The sequence below is a fragment of the Cheilinus undulatus genome, linkage group 11 (assembly GCF_018320785.1).
Source record: "Cheilinus undulatus linkage group 11, ASM1832078v1, whole genome shotgun sequence".
NCBI classification, from domain to species: Eukaryota; Metazoa; Chordata; class Actinopteri; order Labriformes; family Labridae; genus Cheilinus; species Cheilinus undulatus.
Window position 1 is genome coordinate 44,364,639 of NC_054875.1, and position 20,779 is coordinate 44,385,417.

The 20,779-nt window shown below is 38.9% G+C and overlaps 1 protein-coding gene across 1 annotated transcript in view; it reads right to left on the reverse strand.

The window, feature by feature from the left end:
* Positions 1-15,654, reverse strand: part of gdap1l1 (ganglioside induced differentiation associated protein 1-like 1) — a 38,331-nt gene extending 22,677 nt beyond the window's left edge. Inside the window, exon 1 of the mRNA XM_041799892.1 lies at positions 15,352-15,654. Coding sequence (XP_041655826.1) covers positions 15,352-15,534 — 183 coding nt within the window. The 5' untranslated portion in view covers positions 15,535-15,654. The remainder of the gene's footprint in view (positions 1-15,351) is intronic.
* Positions 15,655-20,779: the final 5,125 nt, after the last annotated feature.

The following is a 20,779-nucleotide window of genomic DNA, read 5'->3' on the forward strand; positions in this document are numbered from 1 at the left end:
TCCCTTTGTAGTTGTTTGTTGTCTCTGTAGATCCTAAGACAACTTGTTATCATTTTTGTGATTCTGTGTTTAGCTCTTAGTTTTTGTTTTGCAAGTCTACCATACTTGAGCATTGTTCCAGAGTCCACTTTAATAGGTGGTCTCAGGCACTATTCATCTAGAATCAGGTGGGCAAGCAGGAGGTGTGAATGCAAAAAGGCTTGAGTACTGGGTGTTCATCAGCACACAGAACATCTCTTCAGAAACAGTCAGATCTGCACAGCACAAGCCCATCTCATCCTTCAAGCAGCATGGTAGAAGTGGAAGTAGAAACAGGGCCATCGTTGGCCTCTTAAAAATTATAAAAAAATTTAAACTAGCCTGCAGGATGGACTCCATAATTCACATGGAGAACAAACAAATGTGAACCCAAGTGGTGGTCATGGTTGCCCCATCCTCTTTCTTTATCTTGGTAGTACATGCATACCTCCAACCGGACTGTGTCCATATAGGCAAGTGTGCTCGGGCATGGACTGATGCTACTAATGTGAAAGCAAACCAGCAGAGGAGAGGGAGAAACCATGCCTAATGTGAGAACACTAGGGCTGACAGCTTCCATTCGATTGGTCGAGTGTTTGGTCAAAAAGCTTTTGTCTGACCAAGATCACCCTGGTCGGCGTGCCACCCCCAACTGATATAGAAAGATGAGCTCCTGGGGACAGAGAGGCAAATACAGGTAGAGAAGCACACAAAGCGCTGGAGAGTGGAAAATTGTCTGGCAGTGATGCTCAGAAACAACGCATCTTCAACTCGTCACAAAGTTACAGGCTGTTTGTATTGAAGTGGCGTTGCTGAATCTCTCTGCTCTGCTCTCCCTCACAGCATCAACTCCCTCGGTCAGTTTTTTCACCTGTCGGTAAATTGGCTGCGTGGTATCATCTCCTTTTGTAATCTCCTGAAGGTGTTCACGTTAGCGTTTGCTTCTCTTACAGAAAGACAGAAAGCAGAGGAGATAAAAGACGATGTCTGCTGGTCATTAAGTCCCAACTGGCAAACTTTTTCACTCTCACCTCTGTAAATAAATGCTGCATGTTGTCCGCTTTATGCTCGTAAATGTTATAGTCTTTTGCCAAAAATATCTTTTAGCTTTAGTCATAATTTAGTCTTCTAAATTGTTTTAGTTTTAGTCTTGTTTTAGTTGACAAAACTTCCCAACATTTTAGTCGATGAAATCTACAGTAAATTTAGTCGACTGATTGGATCTCTCCCCAACTTACCCCGCCATCACGCAGCAAAAGCAGTTGTGATTGGATCCCCCCGTATCTCATCCCACCTTTCCACACAGCCAAAGTAGCTGTGATTGGATATATGCCTAACTTGCCCCTACTTTCTACATGACAAAATTAAGTCTGATTGAATAAAGTCTCTGTCAAACATTTTTGTCTCGTTTTAATTTGTTGAATAAAGTGTCAGTTAATTTCTAGTTTTTGTCCATGTGCACTTGTTTTTATTAGTTACTGTCTCGTTTTCGTCAGGGGAAAAAAGGCTATTAACAATAACTATAACGAAAATAATTAGTCAACAAAATGAACACTGTAATAGTTACCATTATAAATGAATTAAAACAATGATCTGAGGTTATTTTGTAGGCTGTATGAGTTTGAAGAGTTACCGCGCTGGGATCACGGAGATCTTGTGAACAAAGGCAGGCGCACGCTGATCGTCTCTCAATTAATTATTTTTTTAGTACGACGTGATGAGCCTAAAAGATGTATAAATGCTTCAAAAGGCTTGTTATGTTCATTTTAGGATCATTTAGACCATTGGTTCCCAACCTTGGGTCCGGGACCCTCCAGGGGGGTGCCAAAGATCTTAGGGGGGGGCGCAACGCTTTGTCCGCTTTGAGGCTGCCAAAATTTGATTTGCAAGTATTGCCTAAAACCATGATAAAGCAGTTAATATTAGACCATGCAAAGGTCTTTTGAGAAGCAAAGCATGCACAGGCCTTTTCTGGAGGGTTTATCATAAAACAATTGAAATCTATGTTGATTTTGGCGGCGATGTGTCACTTTTTCTTCACTCTTGGGTCCTAGAGGGGTCTCCTCTTTTCTATGGTACATGCAGGGGGGGGGGCTCCGAGGAAAAATGGTTGGGAAACTCTGATTTAGACTCCCAAACAGATGCAGTAAGCAACCTGTATGGATTAAACTGGTCCCCAGTGAGAATTTATTTTTATTTCTTTACCTGAATGACCAATCGATAGCTTGGTGCCTGGGTGCGATTTTGGTCAACCAAGTTTGTCTTTGGTTGACTACAGGCCTAGAGAACACCCTTACTTTTGTTGCACATGTCCCCGTCTCCTATATCCTTCCATTTCTATCTGGGAAAATAAAGGCAACAAAGCTCCATAAAAATCCTAAAAAATCACAATTTACCTTATTCTTAAATGACTAACTGGAGACTTTTTAGCATCAAGACACAGTGCCCTCTGCAGAGCCAGAAAACAGCAGTGTTACACTGTCACTGTGTGTGTATTGAAGGTGTAAATCTCCAACCTGCAGCCCTTCAAGTTGCCAGTTCTGTATTGATCTGCAAACCCAGGCTCTAAACCTGCTGCTGCTCCAAGGTATCGAGCTCCATATGTCTCTATCTTTCCTTATCTCCTATGTTCACGATGCATCACTCTTTTGAGTTATATGAATTTTCTGTATGACCTACTTCAGGTGATGGCTACACTGGCAGTTAGTTGTGAGGTATTATCAACACAGATGGGGAAATGCAGAGCAGGAGGAATTGAATGGCTTAGCTCTCTCTTCCCTCACGAACGTGCTGAGGCATACACAGCCGTGTAAATAATCCCACTGATGATACTGTCGACAGAGAGAGGAGTTATTCCTCTGTCATTATGCTTCCTCAGTGTCTCGTCTTGTTTACATTAGGATTCATTTTTGGTCTTACAAGTTTTCACAAAATCCACTAAATATAACGCTGTCTGTCAAAGTGCTGCAGAGACGCTTCATCGTGACCAGCTGAGTTTCATTTGTTTTCTGTCAAGTCACAAAAACATCCAGTGCAATTCTGTCAGAGTGGACAACCTGGTGCTAGGCCTCTTAATCTCATAAAAGCAATCCCAGCATGCCATTTAAAGCACGCATCATCTTGCATAACAATAACCGTCATACACCCCTGTTACGAAATAAGTTTAACAGGATTGCTGTGCATTTTAGCACTGCAACTTTGCTAGAATATCTGCATTGTTCCACATATGCATCTCAGTATAGTCTGTTTATAGACAGCAGAGAAACATGGTGGTGGAGTCACTTCAGATGCTCCAGCATGAAGGTGATATTCGTGACAGTGAGCCTGGTGTTTACCCTCTGCTGACTGACAACCAGTACAATCAGCAGCTCAGACTCAAGTGGCTGTGAGACAACAATGGAGCGTTTTCTAAGTGACACACCAACCTCAAGCTGAGCATCGACTGAAGGTTGTCAAACTCGAGTGGAGAGAGAGATACTGAAACACCAGCCTTGAGTTCATAGAGGCAGAGCTAAAGCTGCTCTGAGTGCATGATGGGATATATACGCAGGGACGGAGGATGCATTTAGCCACTTCTCATGAGAGGAATAGTTGACTAATCCTATAATGTGGAGCGTAATATCAAAGAACAGGCAGATTCACTCTCACACAGGATAATAACGGTTATTCTTATAATTGATTCATCTGCAAATCAGCCCTTCATAAGTCCCGCCCCTTTCTGCTCTGTGCTCCAATCATAGTCTAGACTCTTTTGTTTTTATGTGAGACTTTGTTTGCCTCATGCTAAAGTTGACTAAAACATTGGATAATTCGAAATCATCTCAGCTCCATTGCAATCTATACCATTTTAACTGTTTAGCTGATTCAGCATTAGTCTTGCCCTCATGTTTGTTGTATTTCTGCAGTATTTTATTTTCATGTTGCACTTCTTGCAAACCTCATGTGTCATTTCTAACTCATTCCTGCCCTGCTTGCATTCCTAATGTCCTTTCCCTGGTGCCGCCATGTTTGTTGTGTACTTTCTCCTGCTCTATTTCCGTCACCTCTGCTGACCTCACTGGACAAACAATTTTACCAAACAATTGATTTTATTTTTTCATTAGCAATTAATTTGAAAAAATCAATACTTGGTGGACGAGACGATACATCACCATACAAAATATTGTGATACTAAGCTGTATATATTTTTCTCCCACCTCTACTATAAATCTACTGAGTTAAAGTTAAAGTATTAAATTTACTTTAAATACCAAGTAGCTACTGAGAAGTTGTACAGTAAATTATGATCTGTCTGTATTGGCAAGAACAAGAGAAAAGATCTCCAACCAGGTTATTCAGGTAAAGTCACATCTCTATATCAAAGTAAAACAGACAGCAATATTGACGGTGTTAGAATAAAATTTAACACTTAAAATGTGTCTTTACTGGTCCACTCTTCATATAGTTAAACTATAATTCTAATATTTTGCAGTATGACAGAGCTGCAGAAACTCTTGGTAAGCTGGGTCTCCTCTTGTCAAGAACGAAGCAGAAAGTCAACCTCATACTGAAGAAGAATATTCACCATGCATCCTTTAGGAACAGCTAAAGTCACAGGTGGGAACTCTGACTCAGTGGATGACTTCACTCAGGGTGCAACTGTGTCTCACGTCAAAAACAACAATCTGACAGAAACATGGACAAAAGAGCCCCAGCAAGGATCACTGCACAACGGGCAATATCCAAATACATGCAAGAACTCATGCCCAAGAGCATGATGGGAAGCTCCCTATGTGGTTCTAAATCAGATACGTATCTGATCTTTTGGAAGTTGACTACAGTGTGAACAGGACAACAAAAAAATCAGATCTGAGAAAAGATCAGAATTGAGCATTACGGCCTGCAGTGTGAACATAGCCTTAGACCAATTGACTCTGCAGAGTTGGAGTAACACTCAAATAACCTTAACACCGACCATTTTACTCAGAACGGAGTCAAAAATTACACTTCGAGAGATAAAATCAACTCTGAAATGTTCAACACTCACTTTTTGTTGTTTTGGGATGTGATGTGGAATCTTTCTCTGTGGGCTACTTTATAGTCACAGGTGGAAAAGTACAAGAGTATTGTACTCAAGTAAAAGTAAAGTCACTCTGGTTGAAACTTGCTGAAGTTGAAGTAAAAGTACTGACTCAAAAATGCTCTCAAAAAAACTGGCTAATTACAGTAATTGAGTGAATGTAATTAGTTACTTTCCACCAGTTTCTACCAGGAAAAAGAACCAACGCAAGCCACCTGAGTACATTGGGTGCCACCTAATCACACTAGGCCATCTTTACCCAGATAAAGTGTTTTCTGATAAACTGATTCTGTTGAAAATCTAAAAAAATAAAATTCTAGTGCATCACTCAGGCTTTGACAAATCAGAGATGTTGCCTCGACCGCTGAGTAGATTTAAGGGGCTATTGAAATCTGGAATTAAGGAACTTTCTGTGAAAATTTACCAATTATTCAAACAGTTGTTAATAGTTTTTTCATTCATCGATTGACTAGGGAGCTAAGTAACTCTTTTTAAACTCTAAATTTTAAGCACTTGGATAAATCAGTCACATAAAGTTTGTGTATGCTTCATACATTTTGTAAACAGACACATATTAACTTTATGTAACTTTAAGTTATTTATTATATAACTTCATGTAGTCAGTATACTTTAGACTTTGACTCTGTTTCAGATGTCTGAAATAGTCATTCAATAAAAGCGTCATTCACATTTTTAACAATGACAGTACCAAAACATACCCAGCCTGAAGATAACGCTTCTTAACAGCACGTCCCCATTGTTTATCTTGTGTTTGCTCAGGCAGGTCATTTATTTTTTAATATAACTTCTTCATCCTTCCCAGTGACTATTAATGAGCACCATTAATCATAAGCTCCTGTCAAAAGAGGCGAATCCTCAGACGAGTCGAGGGACTCGATTAATTAGTCAGAGAATGACAGGCACTAAAACTTGTCAATCAAAAACACCCCGAGAGCCAAAGTGGCGTCTTTAAACTGAGTGTTGTGTTTGACTTCAGTTCAAAGCTTGAATAAAAATCTCTTACTGTCATAAATAATGCAAAGACGAAAGGAGGCGTGAGAGTCAGTGAATTCTGAAGTAAAAGATCCAAGAATCCAGACCATATGTCATGTTGGTTATGAGAGTCTCTGTGAATCCTGGAGCTGTGCTGTTGGGACCTCTGGACCCTGGTAGGGTCTCCCAAGATAAATTGGTCCCGGATAGGGTCCAGACTAAAAGTGGTTTAAAAAAACTGAACAAGGTTAAATATTTGTTGTAACTGATAAAAGCAATCTAATTTTTGAGTTAAAATCAAATCATATAATTCCTATGTTTCTCATACACTGCTATTTTCCACTGTGTCTTTCACTTGTTTTGATTTGAATAATCATGCAACCCACAGAGCGCTTATTTTATTGACTCTCCGAGTAACAAAGACTAGAAGGTGACCTTTGACCCAGGCAGTGCTCTTCCACAAAGTTCAGTATATCATCCCTGCCATGTTTAAGTAGGTCCCCACAGGTGGGACTTTTCTAACTGAGAGGGTACCTTCACTCATGGTGTAAAAGTGTCTTAATTCCCCAAGGCATTCTGGGAAAACTATGCAGATTAAGAGATGATTGTCAAATAATTTGAGTACAATAACAAAAAATACCTAAGGTGATTGAGTATGGGTTATTTAAAACTGTGAATGTGTTCTATCCAGTCAGAGGAACAGAGCTGAAATAACTATTTGGGATTTTTAAGTTAACACTTTTTTTTAACAACCTTTTACTGTTCAGTCTTACAGTTCAAGTCGTCACCATGTCCAGATATGCTAAAACCAGGGTCACCCCCCTGGAGCCAGACCTGGTGGAAACTAGATGGCAAACATCTGGTGGCTGGGCATCTGTCCGTGGGACTCGGTCAGGCTCAGGTTAAGTAAACAACATGAGCTGCCACCCTGTGGGCCAACCATCTGCAGAGGTGGGCATTGGCGTCGGGTGCGATGCAAGCTGAGGGGCAAGTGAAGATGGGGACCAAGGAATCCCCTAGGAGGAGGTGGAAAACATCACAGGGGAGAGGAATATTTGGGTTGGATGGATGGAGGACAGATTATGTACCTAATTCTTGCAGGTCTAAAGGCTCATTCATGCCCTATGTTTGGAAGGCACATGCTGATACAGACGGACTTTTCTGTCTGTACTCTGGGTTCATTTTGTCAGTTTATCGTCTGTTCTCTTGAAGCTTATGGATACAGAGCGAACATTGCAATACCACCGCCAATTATGGGGGGCGGTGTTGAGCAATATAGCCAACAGATCAACCCAGAGTAGCAAAACACAACGATAAACAATCCTTTAAAAACTTAAGCGTTCTTTGGAGATTCAGTCAAATATTGCGTGAGTCGTTAGGAAATACAAACATGTCAATGATGTTTGCTCATTTTGGCACAAAGACAGAAAACTACTGACGGCTACCCTCACGACCGTTCATCTGAGACACCATGTGGCTCAGAATTGAAATCCATGCTAAAACTTCTAAATAAATCAGAATAAACTTCCGTTTAGGGTTTGGGTAAAGGTTAAAGAAGGATAACAAAAGTTAAAAACCTGATTACAAAACATTTAATAAAGCTGATTAAACAGTCAGCTTTCAGTAAAAAAGCCTTCCTTTATGAAAACATTCTAACGCAGCCAGTGTAGCTTACATAGCTCAGTTGGCTGCATAAGCTACGTCGACAACAAAGCTACATAGCTAACAGAGTTAAACTAAGTTCACAAAGCAGTAATGTAAGATGCATAGTTACATTATCTGCATAGCTAAGTTAGCATTTGCCATGTTTGCTTAAGTTCATGTTGCTAAAGCTAACTTGGCTATAGATAATGGCGCTACGTAGCAAATGTAACTAAAGCTAAGATAACAAAGCAGTTACGTAAGCTCTGTAGGTATGTTATTTACATAGCTACATTAGCTTTAGCTATGTTTGTGAAGCCCATTGCTAAAGCTAACTTTGCTACATTGACATATGTAGTAACCTTAATTACATAGCTAGCGTGGCTATGCGTAGCTACAATCACAAGGCTTAAGCGAGCCACCGTTTGTGTAACTACGTCTAAAATAGGTCTATACATAATTCACTCCCAAATTAGTGCTTTAATCTTTTTCCCTTTTTTCATTTATGAAATGTTTCTTAGCGTGTTTATTTCATGAATGTAACTGCCAGACTTTGTTTTGAATAAAGTTGAATTTTAAAAAAATCTAAAACTGGAAATATGTTGCACCGCTAAATTACGGCATTTCCTTTCTGAGATATGCGCTGTCTCAGATGAACATCTGTGAGAGTGGCTGTTAGAAATGAACGGGCTGCAGCCAGACCCCTCTCTGTTCTTCTGCCTTTCACATAGTTAATTTTTTTTGCTCTGTTAGATAATGAAAGGTTCTGTTTAAGTGTCACAGTTTTGTATTTAAATTAATAGTTAAAATTTGTTAAGTTAGGGCTGCTGGTGGCCTAGTGGTGATGTCCGCATGCCCCATGTCCAGACGCTGTTGTCCTCAAAGTGAGCAGCCTGTGTCTACTTTACTGAATGGCATAACCCATTCTCTCTCTCTCTCCTGGTTTCTGAGACTATCCACTGTCCTATCTCTTTAATAAAGACATAAAAGCTGAAAAGATAATTTAAATGGTACGTTTACTCCATAAAGTCAAGAGAAAGAAGAACAAGAGATTATACAATGTTGTAGACTTAGCCTATAGACCACTGATCATCAACTGGCGGCGCGGGGGCCATATCAGGCCCACAAAGCTTCCTGTCCGGCCCCCAAAAGATCAATAAATTCAGAAAAGGAGGAAAAGAAGATGTTGTGGTTTTAAGAGTATCCTTTGTCTTTAAATGTCTGCAGCTGTTAAATCCATTACAAAAGTGACTAATATTGAAACAGTTTTGGACTGACTTAACATTTGATTTGTTTTTATGGTACATATAAAAGCCATTTTCAGTAAATATTAAAAAAGGAGGTTAAGGTTTGCAGAAATGTTGCTGAAATGGCCGGATTAAGTGATGAAAAGGGGTTAGAGCGTATCAAAAATGGGTGCTATGTGGCAAGATTGATTGTGGAGTGACATAGACTAAGATTACAGGAAAATGTGCAGGAATGTGCCAACATGGTAAAAAAGGGCAAAGAGTAACAAAATGGGTAAAAAGTGTTAAAAATGGTGCAAAAAGTAATAAAAAGTGGTCAAAATGTTGCAAAACTTGATGAAAGCATGCCACAAAAGGGATAAAACAGGAAAAGTGGTTAAAAAGGGGTTAATGAATAGCAAAAATTAGGTTAAAAGGGCAAAAATAGGAAAGGGTATCAAAAATTGGTTAAAAGTGGCAAAAAATATAGCTAACATAAGTAGAGAAAAGGTGTTAAAGAGTGGCACAAAGGGGCAATAATTGGCAGGAATGATGCAAAAAGGGGTAGAAGAGTGGCAAAATGGGTGAAAAGTGGCAAAAGTGTTGCAGAATAAAGTAATAGAGGGGTTAAAAAGTGGCAAAAATAGAAGAAAAGTGGCAAAATTGAAAAATAAATGAGGCAAAGGGGTTAAACATGCAGGAAAAGTGGTTAAAAGGGGGTTGAAATGGCAATAAATTGGTTGAAGGGGCAAAAAGTATCAAAAAGGGGTTAAAAGTGTAAAAAATGAGTTAATATTGGTGCTAAATCAGAATTGGGGAGGGCCCAGCCAGTTCTGTTGTCAGGCCTCTCTCCTTGTGTCCTGCTGCGTTATAGATAATAGGGACAGATCTGACTGGTAATGACTAAAATGTCCTGATCTAAATACTACTGCAATAATATTTCTGCAAGACCAAAATATTTATTTAACTTTTGTTTGTGTGAAAGTCCGGCCCCCAGAGTTTCTTTCAAGACTAAATCTGGCCCTTGTGCAGACGTACTTGATGACCCCTGCTATAGACCATAAAGTACATTCTTGTTTTTTTTTCTCTCCTGTAAATTCAGAGATTTCCAGCTAAGTGACGCCCAATCAGGACAATCCCAACCACTGATAAAATGAGATTATGGTATGTGAAATATCACGGCTTTACAGCATCAAAAGGCTGAAGTTCTTTGGTAAACCAAGATGGCTGCTGCTCATGTGGATCTTCTTTAATCTGCTTATAGACAAACTGAACTGAACTTTGTGTTACAAACAAATCCATAACTGGATCATGTCATGCCCAACATCCCTGTATAATGTTGAACTGAAATCTTATAAACGGATGGTGGATTGAGATAAATAGCCATGTAAACTTAAGTTTCTGCAGAACACATGATGATACGGACATGGAGTTTAGAAAGGGAAAGAATTTCTGGAAATAAAGCTGTTTATGTTTACCCTAATCCCTTCCTTCTGATTTAACAGGCATTATTTCTCCCCTACTGCCTCATGAGCCAAAAAAGACGCCATGTAGTTTCTGTCCCCACAGGCAGAATCGTGCCAAAGCCTAAAAATCTTTCAATAAAGATGTTGTGTTGGGATCACTAGGTAATTATTTAGTAACTTGAGACATCAGCCTCTGGTACCTCTAAATAACCAAGCAGAAACATGAAAACAACTCTCTTACTAGTCCTGTTTATCAGAGATCAGGAGGGCCATGATAGCATGCACAATTCCCTTTTAAATAACGTTTTAGAAATGACCATTTTTGATCAACACTGATTTAAAAGTGATAGAAATCTGTCTCTTTTTCATTCAAATTTGAGCTTTTAGTCAGAAGCTTTTAGTTAGTAGCCTGTGAGATCAGTCAGACACAAACAGTGATGGCTCATTACTGCAGCTAGCTCACTGATCCTGAGGGGGTTTTGGGTGAGAGATACTGAAACTGTAAAGTCATTTCATCAGAGGAAAATAAGTTTACAACCCTAAGAGCAGGATGAGTCATCTGTATTTTTTCTTTTGTGTTTTCCGGGCAATGAAACACTCTGAAATATAAGTAAGACTACTTATGAAATGACTTTTTGTCCCTTTTAGTTGCAATGTTCCTGATGCATAATTTTCCCTTCAGTTTCATGAAAATTACAACGGCTTTTAGTCGGCTAGTCTAAAGTTGAGGGAACACTCAGGAAACAGTTAAAATTGAGTCCTGTGTATATCAGACAAGATCAAAGCTGCAGTAAAAAATGTGGAGTAGGTTTACATGTGGCCAACGTTCACACTGTTAGCACCAGCAGCCTTCAGTCCTCTTTGCAGTAAACATTTACATCCCTGTGCTCAATGTTTGTCACCCACTGTTTGGACAGCCCGTGTCAAACTTCATCCCCATTTTCTTAATCAAATTAGAGCCAAACAATAAATTAGAGCTGTACCTACCAAGCTTATAATAGTTTTGGATTTTTCATTCGTTTTTATTTTTATGTCGTTTTCACTTTCTGTGTTCAAGGTCAGTTTAGTTTTTATTAGTTTTTAACTGCTGTTTTGTTAGTTCAGTTTAGTTTTCATTAGTTTTTAACTGCTGTTTTGTTAGTTCAGTTTAGTTTTTATTTAAAAAAATGCTTGATTTTAATTTACGTTTTATTAGTTTTGGTGTTAGTTTGAGGGTTTTTTTCAGATACATGTCAGGGCTGAGTGAACATTATACTTTTTTTTTTAAATACTCAAACAGGGTACTCTTCACTTATCTTTTTATTCATTTAAAGATGACATTTGAATACAACTCCAGAATTAAAACTACCACTGTATAAATTCTTTACCAATCAAATCAGGCCATTTTACACGGCCCAGGCTTGGGTGTCGGTGCTAAATCAAAACTAAGCTTTACTGAAAAAACGAAAACTAACTAAAACTGTACAGTGGGCTTAAAAAACTAACTAAGATAAAATAAAAATAGAGACAAAATATCCTAGTATTAGTCTTTGACACAACCATACTGACTGCCACCTACACCCAAGTCTGGGGAGTGTTAAATGGCCTGATCTGATTGGTTAAGACTTCACATAGTGGTAGTTTTACGCCTGTCTTAAGTTGTATTCAAACATCTTTAAACACATAAAATGAAAAGTGAAGAGTTTGAATATGTTTTTAAAAATGTATGATGTTCCTTCAGCCCCGACATCTATCTATAAATAACTAAAACATTAAAACTAGTAAAAACTAAACTGAAACAAAGCATTTTTGCAAAAGAAAAACTAAAATAAACTAAGAAAACAGCAGTGAAAACTAATAAAAACTAAACTGAAATTGAAAAAGCGAAAACAAAATACAGATAAAAATTAAGGAAAAATCCAAAAGTATTATAACCTTGGTACTTGGCATTTGTTTAGCCAGCAAATCATGCACATCCCTTCTTTTTCTGCAGGACACTGGTGTCTAACCCTGTGTTCTTCAGGCCGTGACCCCAAAATAACAACATCAGAGACAGAGGACCCTTGCTGTCCCTGAAGATTGTTAAGGCATACGATGTTGAACTAAGCGTCATGTATATTAAACTCATTTGAAGAATATAATTTGAATAATGGATAGAATGCTTGCATCATCCAAAAACAAGTTATTATAGATTTGAGAAACTGAATTGCAGGAAATTTCATGATCTGATTCAAGGTGCAACGCCTCAGTTCACACTACTGCAACTGTCCCCAACAACATAACAGTCTTCTGTTTCCAGTGTTTGGTCTAAACTGGGCTTAAGACAGCACAAAACTCTAAGACAGCAAAAAGTAGAATTTCAAAATGCAACAAAAAGGATGTGAGGAATAACCTTGCAAAGCAGATAGATGCCAGACTGTCATCAGGTGAATCCATCTCACTAAGCTCTCTTCCATGTCTGTGCCAAACCAAAAACAGTTCAGAGCAATCGGCATCATTTGAGGAGAACAAGGAGGTAGCTAAAGGCCGGGTTACCTCCAGTGTAGAGACTCTTTAATCAGAACTGAACAACAGCTCAATTCATTAAATAAACACCAAAGAACAGCTGGAACCTGCCAGCCTGCTTCAGCATGAGTTTTGAGAATCGTACAGTAAGCCGGAGTTTTAGAAAAGTGTCAGTTTAATCAGAGCTTGACCACGTTTCTTTATTTAAACAAGTGCAAAGAGCCACTCAAGATGATGCTTCTGAACATCTCTTAATAGGCCTTAGCATGAATAATTGCCACTGACCATCTAAGCAAAAAAACACTATGGTAGTGCTAGCCTGTATAGCTGAGATTAGCACTGGAGCTGCACGTCTGCTACCTTATTTTCTCTTCTTGTTCTGATTGGCCCATCATGAATTTGACAGATACAGTGTTAATTTTGGCAGCTATTTTAAATTTTAGTCTCAGTCTTTAAATGAAATGTCTTTAAGTTTTTGTCACATTTTAGTCATTTCTACCCTTTTTAGTTTTAGTCTAGTTTTAGTTGACAAAAAACTCAAGAACATTTTAGTCTAGTTTTAGTCCATAAAAGTCCTCACATTTTAGTCTTTACTTTTAGTCCAAACATTTATTTTCTTGCCTAAATCTGGTGCCAAATCATGGTAGTGTGTTCTATTCACAGTGTTAAACCTGGGGTCCCTGCTTTCTACGGCTGAGAGGCAGAATAGCTACAGATGCATTGATTTTTGACAGATTTACCCACAGTGGAGAAATATCACAGATTTAGAATCTCAATCAAAAACTAAATTACATTTTAGTCTAGTTTGAGTCATCTTGACAAAAACAAAACTTAGTTTTTGTCAGTTTTAGCCATCACAGATCTGTTTTTGTTAGTCTTAGTCTAGTTTTTGTCATGGAAAAAAAGGCGGTCGACGAACATTTTTAGACATAGTTTTAGTTGACGAAATTAACACTGAACAGATAGAACTTTTGTCTAATCACCTTTTGAGAATTTCTTGAAAAGTTCTGCCCTTTCTAAACATTTTCTTTGGGAGATTTCCCAGAAAATATCCATGCAACAGATAAATCAAACTGTTTATATGGCTGATTGGATTTGAGAAAAGGTCATTCCAGATTAAAAAAATCATAGTTTGACAGCCCTGGGAATTTGTGAGAAATTGCTTTTTTGTACATTTACTTGTGTTGTAATTTTGTGTCTTCTACACTCACAGCTATTACAAGGAAGTCAGGGAAAACCCAGAGAATAAGCAGTGACACATGCATCTATAGAATTTGCTTCTAAGCTTGGTAATGGTTTTGGGGGAATCATGTGGCAGAACTAGTCATGTCATATTCAGGCATTTGTGACGGGTTCAAACCTAAATTGCAGAGGCCAAAGTTCCTTCCCAGTCCAGTACTGGACACAAGATATACCTGTGTGACAGCCATTGAAAAGGAGATAAAGGATGGGATAATATAAGAGTAAACAGCATACCACTTCTTTTAAAACATGTGCAGTTTTCCTTGTGTTGAATGTTGGCTGATTTTGTTGATTAGGTTCACTTTAAGATTGTTTACTGTGTTTTTAATCATTTATTTATCTACCTTTGTTTTATTAACTTATTTGTATGTAAGATATCAATCAGCCAATGGCCATTTTTGTGATAAATTCTGTCATTAAAGTGTTTTTTTCCTTTATAATGACATGCATTACAGCAGGTTAGGCTGCTCCTGGCTTCTACAGGTGAAAGTTAAGATCCTGTGTTAAGTTGTCGCAGTTTCCCTTTAATTTACATGCTGTTAGAAAATTTGAGCTATTTTGATTACATTTTAACCCACAGAGCCTTCTTATACATCTGTTCTGGCTGTTTTAATTAGCTTTACAGTTAAAAGTGAACATGTTCATGGCACATGTGTTTAGAGCAGGAGAGGCGCAGGTGCATGCCTGCCAAGGTAATCAAAGACCAGACTTCAAGGAGCGTTTAAATACCAACATATGGCAGGACTGAGCTGCAGAACTGGGGAGATGGCCTTTGGTTTGTTTTGCTCATCATTTCAATCAATTATTTAGGATGTCATGTTTCAGAGCACACAAAGGTAGTAACCACATTCATCAGCCACAGGGAGACAAACCGAGTCAATAAAAGGCTGAAGCTGCAGAATTATGAGGGATGATTTATGCCGAGAGAAATGACACACAGCAGAATATTGACCACAAATCCTGCTTATATGTCGAGGAAACGAGCCCCATGCTGCAGCGCTCCTGAACGCCTCATATGGAGATCTGCCCAGCTGCAGGATCAGATTCATATTCCGGAGCTATGTGCACGAGTAAACATGCACAACAACAACAAACATGCTTTCATCATTAGTAACAAACAAACGCGGGCAGCCCCACGCTCCAGCAGCACATCATGCAGAGAGACGTGGAGCCATCACCTCCATTTTCAGCCTCCTGCTCTGTGTTTTTCCTCCCCCCTTACCTTTTGGGAGGTGAAAGACTGCGTCCAGTGGTACAAAACCAGCCTGTCTTTGTTGAAGGGCTTGGTGGGCTCCGGGGTCGGTTCTTCGCACTCCTCCCCGTCTGTGATTTTGCCGTCTTCATCCATGGCTGAGATGGGCCACCAGCTACAGTTGGTGGGGGTAACATGGTTGGAAGACGCCATGACAGAGCGTTTTGTGCGTGTGGAGGAGAGGAGAGGAGCGAGGAGGGAGAGAAGAGGAGAGAGAGAGAGAGGAAGAGAGAGAGAGAGAGAGAGAGAGGATTTTAGCAGCTCGAGCTCAGCATCGTCGTTTCACGCGCAGCAACATCCGGATGTTTCGGACAGCTCCCGGTGCTGATATCCTCCCCACGTCCAATAAAAAACACAAACGCCGATTATAGCGATAAAATAAACCCCACAGAGTCTAAAAACATGCACGGAACTCCTCAGTCCAGCACGATGCAGTTACATTTAAACCAACGTGTATCCGTGTTACATCACACGACGAGCTACACGCAAACATGCGCGGTGCAGAGCCGCTTCAGAGGAAGGTCAAGCGGCTCTCTGTAAGGACATGGAGGCTATCAAATAAAATGGCTCGAGCTTTAAAATATATATGCATAAGAGCATAATCGTACAACTGCAGAAAAGCTCAGTGTCAGCAGATAACTTGTGAGCAGGCCTGTGTTGTCATGGTGCAAAGTATTAAGGTGCAGTTTTGCAGCTTCTTCCTCCTCAGTACATTTCAGAGTGACATACTGTACTTTTTAATCCACGTGGCTTACATTCAGGCTTCTTACATTTTAAAGCAGGGGAGTGAAACTCAGTCACAGAAGGGGCCGGATTCTGAATCCTGAGGGCCTAACTGGGTCCGTATTTAACTGTCAACCTCTTTTTTCGCCAGTAATAAATTATGGGGAAAAAGTTGGCAATGATGATACACAAAATTAGTTTTTACAATAATGCTTTTAAAAGGAAAACATATAAAAAAAGAAAGCCACAATCATGTTTTAAGGCAAAAATATGACTTTAAATTTAAAATGGTGCACCGAAAAGGTCAAAATGTGAGATAAAAATCAAAATAATGAGTTGAAAAGGTCAACCGATAAGGTAAAAAGTCAGAATTATGAATAGAAAAGCTCAAGTTATGAGGTAAAAAGTCAAAATAATGAGTTGAAAAGGTCAACCGATAAGGTAAAAAGTCAGAATTATGAATAGAAAAGCTCAAAGTATGAGGTAAAAAGACAAAATTATGGATTGACAAGGTCAAACGATAAGGTAAAAAGTTAACATTATGAATTGAAAAGCTCAAAATATGAGTTAAAAAGTGGATATAACAAAATGAAAATATTAGTTGTAAAGTCAAAATTTTAAATTGAAGAAGCCAAAATTATTAGATAAATGAAAATTATAGATTGAAAAGCTCAAATTGTGAGATAAGAGTGAAAATAATAAATTGACAAAGTGAAAATATGAAACAAAAAGTCAAAATAATAAATTAAAAATGGTCAAAATATGATTAAAAAAAGTCAAAATAATAAATGTAAAATTTTTAAATATGAAATAAAAGTATAAATAATAGACTGAAGTCAGAATTGTGCAATGCAAAATTGAAAATATGAAAACACAAATAAATTTCTTTTCCCATGTTTCTTTTTTCTAATTATTTTTATTCTTTCTTTTTTCACATTTTTATGACTTAAAGATATTTGACATCATCATAGCTAAGTTTACATGTTCATACTGAAGGAAATCTGCAGACCTCATATTTTGGGGCCAGTTATAATAAGAATAGGATATGACGTTGTGGGCCAGGTATAACCGTACCACCGGCCGGATTTGGCCCCCGAACCTTGAGTTTGACACCTGTGTTTTAGAGGAAGCTTTTATATTAAATTGAATATCATAAATATGAAGCAATTTGAAATAAACTAGCTGTTTCCAGTCATTTTTATATGTGAACTTGTGCAATTAAGGTGCTGCTTATGATCCTTGTCAGTGTTTTGGTCAAAGGAAGTTTCTCCTTTCACAAACCATTAAGTTAGCATCAAAATAATTATTAAAGAGTCGATCAAAGCCTCTAATAGAAGTTTTAATATGGCCATGAAACAGAAACATGAATGGTGATGCCTCTGCAGCAGTGTTAATGAGTCCACGTGCAGTCATTTGATCTGATTTGCACTTATTTACCACTTTGAATGAAAATACTGCTAATAAGCTAATAATTTTTTATGAGTGTCCACTGGGACTGGTGCGGGTGTGACATAAGTACCCTCTACTGGGGGCCCCTGCAAACTTGAGTGGTGCAGCCTGTGTCCAATGGTAAACTGATTTATATTATTATTATTATTTATTATATATCCTGTCTCGTTTGGAACACCTCAAGATTACCTGGAAGTTGGAAAATGTCACTGGGGATGGACTCGCTCAGCCTGCCAGTACTGCAACCTGGCCCTGGATAAGTGGAAGAAAATGGAAGGATGGATGAACATTTCTGTCATGATACTGATTTGATGATGATGATACTGTGTTGTGGCTTGTTAACCAACAGTTAGCTCTGATTAATGGTTTCAATGTTTAGTGTGCTTTGAGATTATTACTACAAGAATGGTTGTGGGAGGCCTACTGTGCTTCTATTGTTAACAGATAGATACATCATTTTATTTACGTACAGTCTGCTCATTGCCCTCTCAGTCAAAGTGAAGGTTTATGCCTTAACTTTAACGTCTTCATGTACTTGGCGTCCCTTTTCAGTGTTTCCAACAGTTACTTTGTGTACCCTCTGCAGACTTGAATGGGGCAGCCAATGTCCTGTTGTCATTTTGCACTGTGTTGTTCCTGTGGGAAGTTGATTTTCTCTTTTAGCTTTTATAATACTTAGAAACACATTTGTTTTTCTTTGGTAAAACTAATAGAAGTGCATACCATACTCCTGTGGGAATATCTGACATTTATGTTACCGTTCTGGTTTGTTATTGAGTATTTTAGGCCCACAACACTGATACACTTTCTAGCTAAAACTATAGCCTCGCTCTCTAAATGTGTTCCAAATCGCATATTTCTGTTCTAAATACCATGAAGTTTGAGTGTATCAGTGCACAAAAGTGTGTTCACACTCAGAAATATATTCTAACTTCTGGTGCACTCAAAACCGTCCAAAAATGGAGAGTGGAACTATGGACTCTTGGCACCCTCAATGTTCACCATATCAGTGATGTAGCAGTTATTGCACTGTTAGCATGCTAGTGTGCTAGTTAATGTTGGCATTCACTAGCTAGCTGACATGCTATTAGCATTTGGAAGCACATTACAATCGAGAAAAAGGCATTTAAGGTAAAATAAGCGTATTTTCTTTAAGTCTGTACAATTAAATACAAACTTTGCGTCGCACTAGATGTTGTACTAAGGTTGCTGTAAACCTGAATAGTTAGATCTGTGTGTGACTACATTTTTGATTTTCCTGGCTTGGTATTAGTTGAGCAGGGCAAATATATGAGCCCATGGCATCATAATTCTTAATGAGGAATTACCCAGCTCCCCTAATGCTACAACGATATAAAATCACCAAGCACTATAGTCTGTTGTCAGCCAATGCCACTGACTTCATTTCGGGCTTCACTTCATTAAGGTTAACAGCTAGTTACATGCTGTGTCCTTGTTCACTGTGAGGTAAATTTTCCAAATCTATTAGCCCCAGTAGCCCACAGGTCAATAAAAGTATCACAACAGAGAGATTAGTGGTAGCTGAAGTTCTCCTGAGTGGGCGTGGCTTCATCTCATTCAACAGACACGCCCACACCATCCTGGAGCTTAAATTTTATAAACTTAGAGATGTTTTCATGACTGAAATTTGGCCTGGTGGTTCATAACATAGTGGCCTGTCATACAACAAATGTAAAATAAAGATTTATTACCACTTTACAGGGACTTTAAGCAAATAATGTTGCCTCAAAATTCAAGTTTCATGAATATAAAAATAGCCGTCATTTTCAACTTTAATCCCCAAATGTCCTTTTACAGTTTGTTATTTAAAAAGAAGCAGAAGAAAACATGTATGTGAAAAACAAAAGTGGGCTGTTTTAGACAGTAACAACCTGCTGTGATTAAGTCAGGTGTGCAAGCTATGGCCCGGGGGCCAAATGCATCCTGTGATCCATTTTAATGGGCCCAAATTAGAATGAAATCTATAAATATATGATTATACAAATATTAAAATGAAATATGGCCCACATTAGACCAGGAAGCTTGAGTAGACTGAAGAATTTAGACAACAACCAAAATGATAAAAAAAAATCTTGATTTGTAATGCCCTGATGGACTACAGGGGCAGAGCTAGAAGTAGCCAGGACCCTCTAAAATCTGACTGGACTTCCTGAAATCCATAAAATGATTGGCTATTTGCCTTGTCAGCCATTAATTCGCCACTTAAGTACCCAATCACAAAGCATATCTTTACCTACATCAGATAAGTTTTACTATCTTTAACATCCCTTTCTTTAACTCCATCGAGAAGTACGCAGAGGACACGACAGGAGTCAGGCTCATCTCAGGGGGAGATAAATCTGCGTACAGGGATGAGGTCAAAAAACTTTCATCATGGTGCAGCATCAACAACCTGGTCCTCAACACAGCAAAGACTAAAGAAATCATAGTGGACTTCAGGAGAAACAGATCTGACCCTCAGCCCATACACATTAACGGGGACTGTGTGGAGAGGGTCTCGGACTTCAAGTTCCTGGGCCTGCACCTGAATGACGACCTAACCTGGAAAACCACAGCGCTGATCAAAAAGGCACAGCAGCGACTCACTTCCTGAGGATCCTGAGGAGCAACGCCCAGGCCAAGGAGCTGCTGGTGTCTTTTTACAGATGCTCCATTGAAAGTGTACTGGCACACTGCATCCCAGTGTGGTTCTCCAGCTGCACTGCTCAGGAGAAGACAGATCTCCAGAGGGTCATCAACACAGCACAGAAAAATCACAGGCTGTGCTCTCCTCTCTTTAGAGGAGCTGTTCAGGTCCCGCTGTCACGGGAAGGCCCTGGGCATCCTGAAGGACTCATTCCACCCAGCACATCACCTGTTCCAACTGCTACCCTCAGGAAGACGGTTCAGGACAATAAGAACCAAAACTAACAGACTAAAAAACAGCACATATCCCAGAGCAGTTTCAATATTTAATGAGAAACTGCTCGAGCGCTAAATGGAACTGCATAAACAATGTTGTTGTACATTGTACAACGCTGTTTTTAGGCTGTTTTTCTTATGTCTGTTCATTAAAACGAATATTTACCTGATGTTCTTGAATGCACCACACAACAGTCAAACAGCGTCTCTGCACCGGAGAAGTGTTACAGGCATGCTAACCACGAAATAGAGTCCCGTTAAAGTAGTGGTTTTCTTAAGTTTCTGTTACCAAATTACTTCACAC